Here is a 16,721-nt window from a genome sequence, read left to right as displayed (position 1 = left end):
TGCAGCTAGAAGAACGTCGATTCGGAGAGAACATTAAAAACAGCAACAACGACACCCCCCCATCCTTCCCTCCCTCTCTCTCTCTCTCTCTCTCTATCTTTTCTACCTGTTTCTCTCTGTTTACATATGTATTTCTGTCCGTCGGTCCCTCTCATCCCCTCCCCATCTCCCTCGATCACACTTTTCTGTTCCAATGTTTGTACCTGAGCTTGCCTTTACCCCACTCATTTCTGACACGGTCTTTCCTCCTTCCCTTCCTTCCTCCGTGCGTGTGTGCGCGCGCGAGCGCGTGCGCCAATGATTGTCGTTTCTGATTGAGTTCCTGTCTCAGTCTCTGCCACTACATCGCCACGATTTCTGCAGCCATCCAAATTTATTCCTTCAATACAGTATCTGACAAACAGTTGAACTGTGTTCCCCGGTTTGTAAACCGATCTTTTAATCAGTTTTGCATCAGCAGTTGAAAACATTTAATCCTACTCTTCTCTCCCGCAGTTCTCTTTCTGGCTTTTAAATTCCAGCTTCACAAGCTTTGCTTGGATAAGTTTCTCGTTAGCCGTTCTCATGCATATACATGCGCACGAGCATGTGCATGCACGTGCTCTCACATATGCTCATACAAACTCGCGCATGCACAGCTTTATTCATTGGATTCCCAGACTAGGGTTTCTTTGATAAGAGGCGTTGAGAGCCATCATCAAAGGAAATAGTGGTCAGTACTGAGTGCTGTTCTGTTCCATTGTTTAGATCCCTATGTTGCATCAGACATCGAGTAACAACAACCATTGGGGGGGAGAGGTCGGAAGGAAAGGGGGAGGGGATGGAGACAGGAAAAGAGTTAAGCAGACGAAATACAGGGGCGGGCGTGGGGTTCTTTTCACGTAGCAGTAGCATCCCATCCTTTCTGTAAACGGGAATCTGCAGCTCAGACGTCCATGTTTTTGACACAATCGTGTGCCAAATTAAAGCCCACGGGTTACACAACAAACGAATAAAGATAAACAAATAAAATAAAATAAAAACACAAAAGAGCAAGGGCATACAAGAACATAAATAGCAAATTACAGCAAAACATTCACTGACTAACCTCGTGAATTTAGTTGTTTTTTTTTAATAATAATAAAATTTTTAAAAAGGCTATTTTCAAATCAAACATGGTAACTTTTGCTCCTCGTCTTGCAAAATTCATTTCACTTTTTTCTGTCAAAAATCTTCGACTGGCTGGTCTATTTTGTTTTTTATGCCCCGTTATCTGCATCGTTTCAGTGGCATTACTCCCACGCCGCTCATTCAGAATCCCTCACAGAGCCACATCCGGGTTAGTCTGTCGCAGTCCCTGCTTTGACAGTCTATCAGTCCCTGCGTTGACAGTCTATAGGGAGCTACCGAAGCGAGGTTGCCAGGAGGCCACATACCAGAGTAGATCTTACACTGCTGCCATGTCACTTTGATGGTGTTAAGTAGTGCCTGTTCTGATTTAGAACACCACCTACTAACCCAGAACACCACCTACTAACCCTCCAATTTACAACAATAATAGCTTAGTCGCAGAGTGATCGTTTACACCAGAGTGAAGACATGCCATCACGTCCTTCAAACGACCGTCCTCCCCTTGATCTGCCTACACCGAAGACATTGACGAGACTCACTCCAAACACGTAAATGGAGGAGGATCGAAACTGAGGTCATCATGACAGCAGGGCGTGAAAGGCCACAGACCTTGGGACAATTTGTTTTCATATAGTGATGGTGAAGTTGGAGGGTGAGGAGGATACTGCTGCTGTGGGGATCCATTTTCTGTTTGGAACAACGTGAAAAGTCTGTGAACGTGAACCTGCACTTCCTTACATATCAACTGATCTCCAGGCAAGAAAATTTGAGCAACACACCCAAAGACGCATCCGTGAAATGGATGATACTCGAATATGTTGTCACAGTCTTCCCATTTAAGCCCACAATACAATCAATTCTGGGTTGCAGCCGGGCGCGGGCCCCCTTATTTTCAGGTTCAAAGTAGAGGCATCAACATTTGTACATAAGGTTTTATTTGTTTCTAAATATGGGATGTAGCGAGGGGATAATAGTGTGTGTGTGTGTGTTTGTGGGGGGGGGGGGGGGGGGGGGGGGGGGGGGGGGGGGGAGGGCTTTTGTGTTCGGCTGGTCTGTTGGAAAGACGACTGAATAGTGTTCGTTTCTGATTGGGATATCAAAAAAAAAGACAACCCCACAATCAACGTCTCTTTTGATCAAGACCCCAAGAAGTATGGCAATTAAATGCTAAAAGCAATGCGCAGTGGCTTGTTACTGGCTCGTTATGTATTCGTTCCTTTCTATTCCACTCTGTGTAGTAGCACCAACTCTCGGAGCAGCTATTCCCTGACTGTAATCATTGATCGTTCATCGTTCCTTATTCAGTAAGGCTGTTGATCAAATAAATCATATTAATTCCATTATATCTTTTTCCAATGACGGTGCATTTGTCTTTCTCCGAATGTCCTCCATTCCAGATATTTCCGGGCCCTATTAGCAACAGCATATTGGATTGTAATACTTGCGGCGAAAAGTAGTTCTGACTCTTTCACTCTTTGTCACCCTTTTAATTCACCCTGACAGATTGAACAGACGGACATGAAACTAGTCGCGTTAAATGTAAATGTTGAGCGTAATATGCGAGCGTTATCCTATGGACAACTTCAACAATCATTTTGGGGAGATTCCCAGAACCTGGGCATTCACACAAGCCAGCATCCTCCTTTCCCCCATTCCCTTTTTTCCGAGATTTGGCATCAGTACCCACTGAAAGGCACTTTTCTCCGATTTTCCGGATTCCATCCAGGTGTGAATAGGTACTCGACTTCGGTGGGAGAAAGTTAAAGCTGCGAAAGGAGAGGTTCGGGCCTCACCTTCGTATGCCGAGCCCGAAGATACACACATTGCATATATGAATTCACTGTCCCAATCGCCATAAAATGTGGCGAGATTTTTTACCTGTAACCTAATCCGTTGCTGAATTAAGAAGAGAAAAAAAGGTGACTAGAATGCAGGGCACAAGTCAAAGAGTGTCATGAGTCAGTGTGTGTAACACGGCGATTTCCCCCAAGCCAGATCCACCCCAGATTATATTTGGCATATATATGTTATGTATAATTTCTGTTGGTCAATGGTCGTCATGTGAGGAAGTTCTGGGTTTTGTTCTTCTGTACTTTTTATACATAATTATGCAAGCTGCTAACAAGCGTTAGCAACAGTAGTTTGAAGATGTGTGCTCTTGGACTGAAAATTATTGTATGTATTTGCTATTTAATATGTAACGCTGCTTGTCTCACTCGGGTCTATCAGCATTGTCAAGACAGATTTGTGAGGCAGAGACAAAACTTTTCTCTTTTTTTTTCCCGTAGATGTTCAGATTGCAGTTTTCGGTGCCAAAAGAGCCTGCGCAGATCTGGCACGGGGATAGAAAAGGAGACCAACGCTGTGACTTGAAAACCTAAAAGGCCTCTTGTTGGCTCTGCAGTCCACACACCGCCCACTGACCTCGTCCTGTGGGACTGTCTGCCCAAAGCCTCAAGTTTTCAAGGACGGGTGGGAACGGCGGTGAGAAAGAAAAGGTTGGAGGGGGAAAAGACAGTCGAAGACTCGAGCCCAGGGGAGGAGAAAGGGTGGTTTTATGTTATGTGTGTGTCATAAAGGTGTCTGCGTAAATACGGCTCGCGCACACATCAATACTACGACAGATCAGTGGGTGACAGTTTCACTGAGCTCTTTTCTTGCAGCAACAGTTGACATCATCTGCGCATCCAGTTACGCACATATCCGGTTCTATTTTAGATACATGTAATGTTTATTTATTCATAGACTACGATGGACACAACAGCTTCTGTCCTGAAAATCTTCAATTATCAGAATCAAAGAATAAGTAACTTTAATTAAAATACTGATAATAACTAGATGTATTTAACTATTAGTAATTACTGGATATTGTCTCTGTAAGAGACATGCTTTTGAAAAGTAAATATTTGGCATAGTTTATGAATTAAACAGTTCTTTAACACATCAAATATTCCTTTCAGCTGTCACTTTACAAATCGAAAAGTTTATGAAAAGAGACTTGGTCACTGTCTTTTCTTTCCTGTCTACATGTTGAATAAATAAATGAAGAAAATAAAGACGGAATAAAATAGAACATAATTATTCATATCCAAACAAATATATATGTGTTTGTTTCCGAATGTATGTGATGTGAAAAAACCCATAGTGTTAATGGACGTGATTGCTGTGGCAGTGTTTGCCGCTCAGTTCAGCACGTAGTCTTTGAGGTAGGTGGGTGGCTCCGTGGTTCCGGCTGATCTGGTCAACAGCTCGCTGGCAGCATTGGGTTGGAAACCAGGTTCTGGCTTAGGTGAAGAGCCATGGGTTGTCAGTAAAGGTAATGTTACCGAGCAGTAAAGGGTTCCTGTAGCTGCGGATGTTGAAATGGCATCTGACAAGGAGCGACATCAGATTCTTCCTCTTCTTCTTCATCAAAGGGCACTGTCCCTTTCACACGCTCTAAGTGAGAGGAGTTGCGCGTATTTTGGGCGTGGCCACGTTGAGCGATTTCGAATTTTTTTTTTTGTTTGTTTGTTTTTTTTTGTCTGTTTTACAAGTGCAGTGTCTCCAGGCTTCAGGCTAGAGTTCTGGGGTGTGCCGTCGTTTATCAACATATAGGCCTTCATCTTGCTCTTGCTTCTGAGGTCGTGAGCAAGACGGGAGTGGACGGGGTTGGTACAAGTTGACTGATGATTCCAAGGAGCATCATATGGGATTTTACAGTAGTAAACTGCAAGCCGTTTTCAATCATATATTTAAAAAAAATCATATTCAGTTCCTTTTGATAAAGCCTTTTTGTATAGTTCACAGATCTGGCAGGTGTACACTTTTCTAAAGCTACTTTCATCGAAATACATACTGTGTGTGTGTGTGTGTGTGTGTGTGTGTGTGTGTGTGTGTGTGTGTGTGCGCGCGCGCGCGCGCGCGCGTGTGTGTGTGTGTGTGATAGCAGATTTATTTAGAGGGGAGGTGTGTGGGGTTTTTTTATTCATCGCGTAACTGTAAAGACATGGTGACGGAGTGACTGAAGTACACTCTGTCTCAAACCCTTCCCTCCGCCCGCACACACACGCGCGCGCGCGCAGCTATGTATAATGACGTTGGACAGTTAACCACTGACATGCAGAAGTTAATTCATCGGCATCAGCCATGCCGACCGTTGGGTGAAGGCATCGCTAAAATAGAGAAGATCCTCGCCCCACATACACTGGGGTGGGGGTGCAGGTAGGGTAGAGGGAAGGACTTGCACGGTCTTTCTGACATTTTCTGTACCCTCTCCCCACTTTTTTCCTCCCCCTCTTCCTCTTCCGCCCTGCACCCTTTCCATGCTGCCTAGTTTCTTCCTTTGTTTACTTGTTTCTTTCTAGATCACTCCACACACACACACACACACACACACACACACACAAAGAGAGAGAGAGGTAACTGTTGCATGTATTACCGTTTACTACCCTGACATGTAGGCAGCCATACTCGTTTTCGGGGGTGTGCATGCTGGGTATGTTCTTGTATTTGATCTTCTGTGTGCGTATACGCACATAGGGGGTTTAGGCACTCGCAGGTCTGCACAAAAATGTTGACCTGGGAGATACAGAATACCCTTAACCCACCAGGTGCATCGGGAATAGAATTCAAGAAACTCGGGCGAGAATCCAGCGCTCTAACCATTCGACCACCGCACCCGTCTGGTGTATTGAAATCTTTTCTTGGTAGTCTGTCGTGCATGCATGGGCGTCTGCAGTGAGGACGGGGAAACCCTCAGGGTTATTTGGGCAATACTGCTGCTGCCTTCCTTTTCTCACGGGCCTCGAAGATGCTGCTGCAACGATTCTTCTCAATGCTGTCGTGTACATACTTTGTCAGTGCACGCCAGTCAGTCCAATCCTGTGGACGCTCATCTGATTGCTTTGGAAGATACAATCATGTGCAGTGTTGGACACTGATTTGAAGGGTCTTGAGGAGGAGGGGGGCATGGGGGGGGGGGGGAGGAAAGGGTTTCTTCGCCTTCTATTGCCAAGGCAGTGTTCTCCATTGAGGATCTGCTCTGGGGATTATGGAGTCATCTATTCAGATGTCATGCCTTGTCCAATGAAGCTGGGCTCTAAATGATGACTTTGATGCTTACGAACTCCGCTCTGTCCGAAATCTCTTGGTCTGTGACCTTGTCCTTTCATCGTATGCCGAGAACTGCGCGCAGGCTGCGCATGTGGAAGCGCTCCAGCAGTCTAGCTGATGTGTCTTCTGAACAAAACCCAGGTCTTACAATGATAGAGAAGGCTGGATATATAACAACTGTCTTGTACACCTTCAGCTTGGTTAACAGCTGGATATTGTGCAGCTTCAGAACCCGGGATCGCAGCCTGCCGAGCACTTGACTGGATCCTGGATTTTATCTGCTTGTCGAGGGAACCGTCATCGAAGATTATACTGCCGAGATATTGCAAATCCACTTCAATCTTAGTCCTGGTCCCACGATAGAACTGGAGGGGCAACGGGCTGCTGATAATGGGACGGACTGGAGCAGAACCTCTGATTGGCCTAGCCTGCTGGTGAGGCCGGAAGCCGCAGGCTGTTTCAGCAAATTTGTCAATGAGTAGTTGTATCAGAATGAGGACTGTTATGAATCTGACCTTAAACCATTATCATAGCTTCAATTACAATTTAGTGTGTGACAGGCTGAACATGCCAGTGATGGCGTGAGTCACACTTAAACGTTTCTGAAGTTGAGAGGGAGTGAGGATGAGGAACGGAATCGAAGGCATTGCCCCAATTCCCACCGTCCAACCCGCCTCGTTCTCTGTCTCTCTCTAGCCCCCCCACCCCCCGCCCCTCCCCACCGACCCGCGCCCCCTTCCCACAACCCTCTCTCTCTCCCTCCTCCCTTCTACAAAACACACACAGCAACCTGAAATACTGAAAGCAGCCATATGTGGCAACAAGCTAGCATGCATGTGAAGAACGTTTAAGACCGAAGAGGAAGGGCTGCCCCACTTGTGAATGATTCATGCCAGACTGTCAACTCCATGAAACAGTCGCAGCTGTTTGCAGCAATTACCACTCGCCAGACCATAATGCAAACCCTGGGCGGGATAAGCATCTCTCTCTCTCTCTCTCTCTCTCTCTCTCTCTCTCATTACACTTTGTTTTGTTGTCCAAAGTTAAGTGACCTTAGATATAATTCAATACCTCAGAAATATTACTGCCAGCCTTCTTTGTTTAAACTCAGTAGTTGTGCTCATGACGTCACGTAGAGAAAAAGAAGTCAAACAGTTTGCAACATTTTTTATACAAAGCCTTTAAAATTCGGTCACTAAGTTGTATTTAATTATCATTTGTTCTATTGCTCTGTTAAATTGTATTACAAAATGTATGTCATGAAATCTTTTTCAAAATGCGTTTACACACCACCCCTTTATGAGGGGCCATGGCCTTTTTTGAATAAACCATCCGAATCTCTCTCTGTGTGTGTGTGTGTGTGTGTGTGTGTGTGTGTGTGTGTGTGCGCGCGCGCGCTTGTGTCTGTATATAAATGCTTGTGTCTGACTGACGTGTTACTGTAAAGCGCTTAGAGAGGCTCGAAAGCGCTATTCAAACGTACTTTTAAAGGGGTGAGTGGGTGGCCTACGATCTCTCAACCTACCACAATATTTCCGGGTTTGGGCAAGGGTTAGGCAGAACATAAAAACCAAAGACACCTGAAGCCTGTGACTTGTATCACGTCATATGTCTTGATGAGGTTCACCATGAGGCTTCAGTTTAGCACTGCAGGTTACCCGATTCTCTCCCTACTACCCCTTTCCTCTACTTACAGCAACATCGGCTTCCTTTCTCAATTCCCTTCCCTTTTGAACAAGTTTGTTTTTTCGCGTATTGTCTTTTCACTCAGTGAGTGCCTGTCTCTGTCATTGTGTGTGTGTGTGTGTGTGTGTGTGTGTGTGTGTGTGTGTGTGTGTGTGTGTGCGCGCGCGCGCGCGCGCGCGCGTGCGTGCGTGCGTGTGTGTGTATTTGTGTGTGTATGTGTGCGAACGTGCGTGCGTGCGTGTGTGTGTGTGCGTGTGTGTGTGTGTGTGTGTGTGTGTGTGTGTGTGTGTGTGTGTGTGTGTTTGTGCATCCCTGAGCAAGTTTGTTCTTTCGCGTATTGTGTGTGTGTGTGTGTGTGTGTGTGTGTGTGTGTGTGTGTGTGTGTGTGCTTGTGTGCTTGTGTGTTTGTGTGTGTGTGTGCATCCCTGAGCAAGTTTGTTCTTTCGCGTATTGTCTTTTCACTCAGTGAGTGCTTGTCTGTCACTCTGTGTGTGTGTGTGTGTGTGTGTGTGTGTGTGTGTGTGTGTGTGTGTGTGTGTGTGTGATGTGTGTTTGTGTGTGTGCGTACGTGTGTGTGTGTGTGTGCGTACGTGCGTGTGTGCGCGTGTGTCCGCGTGTGTGTGTGTGTGTGCATCCTCAATAAATGTGTTTTAGAAATTATATACACGGCGACAAATCATAGTCAACAAAAAAGAACAATGGATGTGCTGACAATAATGGGCGATTTCTTTTCCAACAAACATAAACATGTGTACGAAGGCATACAGCACAAAAAAGCTGAGAAACAAAGACAAAACAAAAATACAAATGTACATGTACATACACACAGGTTCACACACACACACACACACACACACACACGTCCCCACTGACCTGACTGATCCTGTTGAAGCCGTACTGCTTGAACCTCTCGTCGTACAGAGGCAGCGAGGCCCTGCTGATGTAGAAGGGTTCCCAGGGGTCCTGCCACTCCAGGCTGTACCCCACGCCCAGACCTCCCGAACCCCGGGCCAGCCCCCGCCACAACTCAAAGTCCGTGGGCCGCTGACATTTGGCGCACAGCTGGCTGTAAAACGGGCGCACGGTCCACGAGGCCCAGGCCTTGAGCAGCTCCTCTTTAGAGCCCGGCACGGCTGCTCCCTGCTTCACCTCGAAGGAAGGCACCACGTAGGCCGTCTTCACCGAGGACCCGTTGGCTGACTCCAGTCGAGCCAGAAACTTCTGGAACTGCGGACGGAGGTCTTCGGAAGGTAGCATGTCTACGTCCACAACGAAGACGTAGCGTGTCTGGACGTAGTTGATGGCGAGGTTACGCAGGACGTTGTTGGGGTATTCCATGCCTTCCATCGCGTAATTGGGGGCGGCTTGAAGCTTGGGGGGCGGCTGGGAGCACGAAAGTCTGGGCTCCGCTGCCTTAGCAGCGTTTCCCAGGTCCCTGGGAGTCCGGCTGATGGGGAACACCAAGTGAAACGTCACGTACTTGAAGACGCTGTCGGAACAGAAGTGGTGGTACAAAATGGCGCTGACGGTGTGTGAGAAGTCGTCGTCGCAGGTGAATACAGCCACCGACACCGGGCCCCGCCACCTCTCGCTCATCTCTGCCAGGTGCTGCAACTGGCTGGACGAGCACTGCGTTACCAGCGTGACGTCATGGGCGTTTTCCAGTACCACGTGCTCTGACGTCAGAAAGTTGTCGATGACGTGGTAGGTGCCACTCTTGTCCAATCTGTAAGAAAAATAAACCTCTTGCATTACTTATATATTACGTTACTCATAATTATTATTCAAACTGTGAATAAAAGCTTCATGGGTCTTTCTTTTATCATAGGATTATAGTGGCTTTTAAATGAATAACTAAATAAGTAAATAAATCAATTATCTAATAATACGAAGCAATTATTCCACCGTTTTGTAAAGACTAGAGCGCATGAAATTATGAAAACTCATTGATACTTTTGAGGTAGTACACTTTAAAGTCACGATACATATTTTCCTTTTCCCCTTGATTTGTTTATTTTCTTGCGTGGCATGATTTCATGAATTGCATCTGTAATTAAGTGAAATGTTGACAATGGTCAACTCTCGGAAATATATGTAGACTTCACTTCACCTTCACCATGTTCTCCTTTACTGCCGCTGCCCTTCCTTTCTTTCACAGAGCTGATCACAGCAGAGAAAGTAGCTAACACAGTTGCTCAAATTTTATGAAAGCAGCAAAGAGTATTTAATTAACCGTCGCAGCTGTGTGATTTGTTGCAGCGGGAACATTATCAAGCGTTTATTCATTCTGCCCTGTCACAGTTTGACGTAAACTGACCAATACCGACACCAACATCAAGAAGGATGAAAGGAACAGCAACGACAACAAACACAATGCCCTTCTGATAAGACAATAAACCAAGAACCCATGTGTACCATGCACTTTGCGCACGTTAAAGAACATGCGGTAACAAAAGTATTGTGCCCGCTAAATTCTTTAGCAAAAAATCGATTGATAGTAACAACACATACACCTGCCGACAGAAAACAAAATGGGTGGTGGTGCTCTCACTGTAGCGACGCCGATGCGTTATCTCCGGGGAGAGCATCCTGATTTTAACACTAAAACATATGCAGTGACAAAAAGTAATTTACCATATCATACCATTCCACACAATACAATACAGCGCAATTTAATGCAATTCATTTTCTTTCTTTTTTTTAATGCAATGCAATATAATTCAACACAATATCTTATTATACAGTCGCAAGTATTTTCTCCCCATCCACTAGTCCTTGAGTGGTGGTCTGGACGCTAGTCATTCGGATGAAACGATAAACCGAGGTCCAATGTGCAGCATGCACTTAGCGCATGTAAAACAACCCACGGTAACAAAAGGGTTGTTCCTAGCAAAATTCGACAGAAAAAAATCCACTTCGATAGGAAAACAAATAAATTTGCAGGCAGAAAAAAAGGGTGGCGCTCTCAGTGCAGCGACGCGCTCTCCATGGGGAGAGCAGCCCGAATTTCACACAGAGAAATCTATTGTGACAAAAGAAAACAATACAACGCCAGAGACAACACTATTTCTGCCGTGTGTTCTTTTGCGTGCGCTAATATATTATAATACTTTCCAATAAAAATACATTCCAATGCAACACAACACAGCACAACACAACGCAACACAACGCATTGCAACACAACACAACGCAACATAATTTACAAAAACGTTACCTGAAAGAATTCTTGACGCGCTCGTGCATCTCGGCGATGACGTTCATTACCGTCCGTCCCTGCAGCTGCCTCCCCACTCCGGCTCCCACTCCCGCAGGGCCCACCCCTCCTCCTTCCGCCCACGCCCCTTTCACCCCTATGTGGCCGAGCATCGCTCCCTCCCGTGCCTCTAGGCGCGTGAGCAGCACCATGTGCACCAGCTGCAGAAGTACTACCGTGAGGACCAGCACCACAATCACCCGCCCAAGACGCCAACGCTGCAGACTCCAAAGCCGTAGCATCCTCATATCCTGGTTTGCTGTTTACCAGTCGGTATGTCGACGGCCCGCTGTGAAAAATACAGTGGAAAAAAAAGAAGAAAAAAAAAGAAAAGAAGCAGAAGAAAAACAAAGTAAAACTGGTTGTGTTCCTTCATATGTAGACCTGTACTTATTCTGGGTATACGTAGAAGAAAGTTTCCTTACTCAAAATCGAAAGTATGAAATTACTTCATTTCATCTTCTTCATTGCTAAAGGAAGTGGCGTGAAACAACTGAAATACATTATATACTAGTCACTTCATACTTTAGATTCTGGGTAAGGAAAACTTCTTTTACTGTAGTAGTGTTTTGTTGTTTTTTTTCTCCAGGGATAATTATACTAAGAAGAAGAAGAAAAATAAAAATAAAATTATTTAATAACAATAATAATAAAACACCCTCTCCCCAGTGCGTACTGGAGAAACAATTTTAAAGCAAATTTTTGAACAGTTACTCTACCAGCTGAGGACAGGGTATATTATAACTACAGATAAGATAATTGTGTTTATCCATCCCGTAAAAAAGCACCATCAGCAGTTTTGTTATTTTTCCCTAAGCTGAAAATACTGTGATGGAAGAGAGTTTTTTGTTTAGTTTCTGTCACCACTGATTCAGTTTTGTCTGGATTCAACAGTAACTTGTGAGTCACCCCGTTCTGAATGTCCAGGAAGCAGTAGGAAGTTTCTTACAAGAACGAGGACAAATTAATTTTCAGGGGTATCGCTTTTCTGAACATGAGTATCATCGGCATAAAAATGACGACTGACGTGATGGTTGATAATTTCAGCGAGGGGAGCAGGAAACAGTGAGAGGAGCACGGGGCCTAAAACCCAGTGGGACTCCATGTTCGATTCTGACAGGTTCAGACTGTGACTAGGATCGGTCGGTGATATTTGAACCAGGTGAGAGTGGTGCCATTACATATTACCAAATGTATTCATAATGAAGACGGGAAAGAAGGATTGAATCGTCTATTGTGTCAAAGGCGGTTGACAAGTCAAGAAGCGTGAGAAGGGATTTTTTGCCCCCGAGTTGGGTGCTAACAGTAGATTATTCAGGATGTGGAGGAGAGTGGTTCCAGTGCTGTGATCAGCACGATAGACAGACTGAAAACGGTAGATGAGATTGTTGAAACGAAGGTGGTTGTTGAGTTGCTTCAGGGCGCCTTTTTTTTCTTTCCAGAAGTTTAACATGAAAGGAAGGTTAGAAACTGGTCAGGTCGATAGTTTTTGTGTGTGTTTTTTTTTTTTTGTTTTCTTGTTGTTGTTGTTTGTTTTGTTTTGTTTTGTTTTGTTTTGTTTTGTTTTGTGTGTGTGTGTGTGTGTGTGTGTGTGTGTGTGTGTGTGTGTGTGTGTGTGTGTGTGTGTGTGTGTGTGTGTGTGTTTTTCTTTTTCAAAATGAATCACAGAAAATGGTGTTCCAATATATGTGAACAAACAAAAATGTTATACTTTTTCCAACCGTATTACAGATCAGCCTGATTTTTTCCTTACTAACCAAAGTCATACTGATTCCAAAATTTGTCTGCAACATCGTTTGAGAAAGAAATCGGCAGACATGCTGGTATGAATGTTCAAATTTCACCTTTTTTTCCAATTTCTATCTAACTCCATTACGCTCTTTGTTGACTGGTACTGGTTAAAGGCTAAATCAAAATTCTAAGACTTTTCCGGAAGGGCAAAAGACATTTTCAAATAATTTTTCCAGCCTTAGAAAAGGTTCTCTCATTTTTTCAAGACTTTTTCAGACTCCAATGACTTTGTACGAACCCTGAATAAAATGAAACAGTTATAACAAAATTACATGGACAACAATATCATTATATAGATATATATATAATACCGATTAATGGACACATCGATTTATACAATAAAAACAAACAGCTATATAATGTAGATAATTAAATAAGGGACAAGTGGCATTAAAATTCCACATAAAGTAAATCAAAAAGAATACATATATGGACAATCAAAAAATGGACAAACAAACGATAAATCAAATGAATAGATAAATGATGATTGATAAGTATTCGACATAACATTTGTTTAATACCAAACAGTCATCAGTGCACTGTTTTCTTCTATCAATCTTATATCTTATGTATCAATAGTCATAGATTTTGCGATGCCTTTTATCATTGATAATGAAACGAAACACTCATAGGGGAAAAAAACAGAAACAAAAATCTAAGCTAAAATCTATTGTTAAATTTCCAAAAGGGAATTCTTATGTTTTGCTTTATGAGTAAACAAATGGATTTGTATCTGACTACTGGCTTCCCAGTGAACCGGATCGTGAAAAAGGCAGACAGAGAGACAGACAGACACAGAGAGAGACAGACAGACAGACAGACAGAGAGAAGTCAAAGTCAAGTCAAAAGATTTTAATCTCAGGCCTCTGGCCCATGACATGAGTGATGACATGTTCTGTGCACAGGGGAATGTTTACAGGTTTGTAGCTTGCACCCACAAACAGAATTGGGACTTCTTTTTGTCTGCACAAGACAATTATGTGTTCTTAACACATGTATGTGTGAGAGGGCTGTCTCAGTACTGTGATTCTGTCTGAATGCAGATTGGAATACCTCAAGGAGGTCCTTGGATGACAAATGACTGAGGAGCTGACGTACATACACTTTCGAGTGGTTCTGATAGGAAGGGTAAATCTGAAATAGGTCTGTCGTTTTTTTCAGATTTTCTTTTGTCAAGATCAGGTTTCTTGAGTAGAGGTGTAAAGAGGGTGTGTTAAAAAAAAAATCAGGAAAAGAACCTGCAGACAGAAAGATGTTTACAATCTTTGTGATAACGGAAGAAGACATTTGAATAAAAGTTTAAACAGATTGGCGGACAGAGGGTTAGACCACAGCATCTAATATGGTACTGACCAAGGTCAGAAGACTGCAAAGAGGTTGAATGTATCCAATCTGAAAAGCAGCAAGGTTGCAAAAGAACTCGCCAACTACAGACTGCCCGACACACCACAGGAAGACGGGACCAGTGGATGGCCTTCAGTTGAGGAACAGTGGATGACCTTCAGAGACACTGTCTACACTACTGCCCTCGAACATCTCAGACCAGCAACCCGAAGAAACCAAGACTGAGAGACAAGGAGAAAAGGTTCAATACCTTCCACCTGAGAAGCCTACGGCACATACTCGGCATCTCCTGGCAAGACAAGGTGACAAACACTGAAGTCCTGACTCGCGCCAGCCTCCCGACCATGTATACCATGCTGAGACAGCGTCCGCTGCGCTGGCTGGGCCACGTTCGCCGCATGGAAGATGGTCGCATCCCAAAAGACATCCTTTATGGAGAGCTCGCCACGGGGCAGAGAAGCATCGGCCGCACACAGCTGAGATACAAAGACGTTTGCAAACGTGACATTAAGGCGCTTGAGATCAACACTGAGTCCTGGGAGGACCTTGCAGATGACCGCAACACCTGGAGAAGCACTCTCAAGAATCTGCTACGGATTGGTGAGCACAAACTGTCAGCTGCTGCAGCAGAAAAGCGAGCTTGCAGAAAAGGGATGGCAGCCAACAGACCAGCATCAGCTTACACATGTGACCGCTGCGACAGAGACTGTCTCTCTCACATTGGTCTCTACAGTCACAGGCGACGCTGTTTGGTCCAAGCAGACAGCCTAATTAGACATTTGGTCGGATATACTCTATCCATGGTCAGCCATGACCGGAGGCCTACTAGTACTACTATATATATATATATATATATATATATATATATATATATACACGTACATACATACATACATATATATATATATGTGTGTATATATATATATATATATATATATATATATATATATATATATAACAAAACAAGTAAATAAATGCATTATGACTATGAGTTAAAAGACCTGAATTGTTCAACAAATGGACATGTACGCAATTTCCAAGAGACCGATGGGAGGTGTGGTGAGGAAAAGAGAGAGCGAGACTGACTGCGAGGGAGGCAGATAAAGTGAGAAGGAGACAGAGAAATAGACAGAGAGGGCAGCAAAGGAGTGACAAAGATACCGACAGACAGATACAGAAACGGAGAGAGAGAGAGAGCTTTGAGGGAGACTAACAGACAGACAGATAGGCACAGAGAGAGAGAGAGGTTCCAGATTCCAGATGGTTTATTCATGTATAGGCCTAGGCCCCTTATGAAGGGGTGTGTGAATAATATTCTTTCATATAGAGACAAAACATCACGTTCCAATGCTTGTTAACGTCCAAATATTCAATTAAACAAACATATAAGTAAAGCAGTGCTACGGTTCAGTAAGTAGAACAATAAAATGCTGTCACGAAGTTACAATTTCTCTGAATTTGAAAGCTTTATATAAAAAATAGAGAAAATTTTCGAACAGTTTCGGGAGATGTTGATGACATCAATAAGTTCAATTTAAACAATGTAGGTTATCTGTAATATTTAGGTGGAATGAATTCTTCTCGAATGTTCTTAAGAGATGGACAACAAAGAACAAAATGTATCTCACTGTCTTGTGAGTCCTTACATAATGGACAAATTAAATTACTATCATTACATGTTCTGTATCTGTAATGATGGACTGCTAATTCCGAAATACCTAATCTAAATCTAGTCGTTATATATTTTAAATGTCTATCCATATTTAACACCAAGTAAGGTTTCAGATCAGACATGTTGCAAAAATTCTTATAAAAACTAAACCATTCACTTTTTTGTATGTGATCAGACCATTTCTGTCATCTACAATCTATCAATCATTGGCGAAAAACAGAGATAAACGCGTGAATGCTGCCGACACCTTGGTTTAACCTATAGTAGGCCTCCTTCGGTCATGGCTGACCATGGATAGAGTATATCAGATCTAATGTCTAATTGGGCTGTCTGCTTGGACCAAGCAGCGTCGCCTGTGACTGTAGAGACTGATGCGAGAGAGACAGTCTCTGTCGCAGCGATCACATGTGTAAGCTGATGCTGGTATGTCGGCTGACGTCCCTTTTCTGCGAGCTCGCTTTTCTGCTGCAGCAGCTGACAGTTTGTCATCACCAATCCGTAGCTGATTCTTGAGAGTGCTTCTCCATCTGTTGTGGTCATCTGCAAGGTCCTCCCAAGACTCAGTGTTGATCTCAATCGCCTTGATGTCACGTTTGCAAACGTCTTTGTATCTCAGCTGTGGGCGGCCGATGCTTCTCTGCCCCGTGGCGAATTCTCCATAAAGGATGTCTTTTGGGATGCGACCATCTTCCATGCAGCGAACGTGGCCCAGCCAGCACAGCGGACGCTGTCTCAGCATGGTATACATGGTCGGGAGGCCAGCGCGAGTCA

The 16,721-nt window shown here is 44.0% G+C and overlaps 1 protein-coding gene across 2 annotated transcripts in view; it reads right to left on the bottom strand.

Moving 5' to 3' along the window:
* LOC143281555 (beta-1,4-glucuronyltransferase 1-like) overlaps positions 1-16,721 on the bottom strand; it is a 65,252-nt gene that overhangs the window by 36,251 nt on the left and 12,280 nt on the right. For both annotated transcript variants that reach the window (XM_076586780.1, XM_076586781.1), the window contains exons 2-3: positions 11,105-11,432; positions 8,764-9,616 (exon numbers count right to left, since the gene is read on the bottom strand). In XM_076586780.1, the coding sequence (XP_076442895.1) occupies positions 8,764-9,616; positions 11,105-11,391 (1,140 nt within the window). In that variant the 5' untranslated portion in view covers positions 11,392-11,432. The remainder of the gene's footprint in view (positions 1-8,763; positions 9,617-11,104; positions 11,433-16,721) is intronic.

The sequence above is a fragment of the Babylonia areolata genome, chromosome 4 (genome assembly GCF_041734735.1).
Source record: "Babylonia areolata isolate BAREFJ2019XMU chromosome 4, ASM4173473v1, whole genome shotgun sequence".
In the NCBI taxonomy this organism is placed as follows: domain Eukaryota; kingdom Metazoa; phylum Mollusca; class Gastropoda; order Neogastropoda; family Buccinidae; genus Babylonia; species Babylonia areolata.
This window is presented reverse-complemented; position numbering and strand designations above follow the sequence as displayed.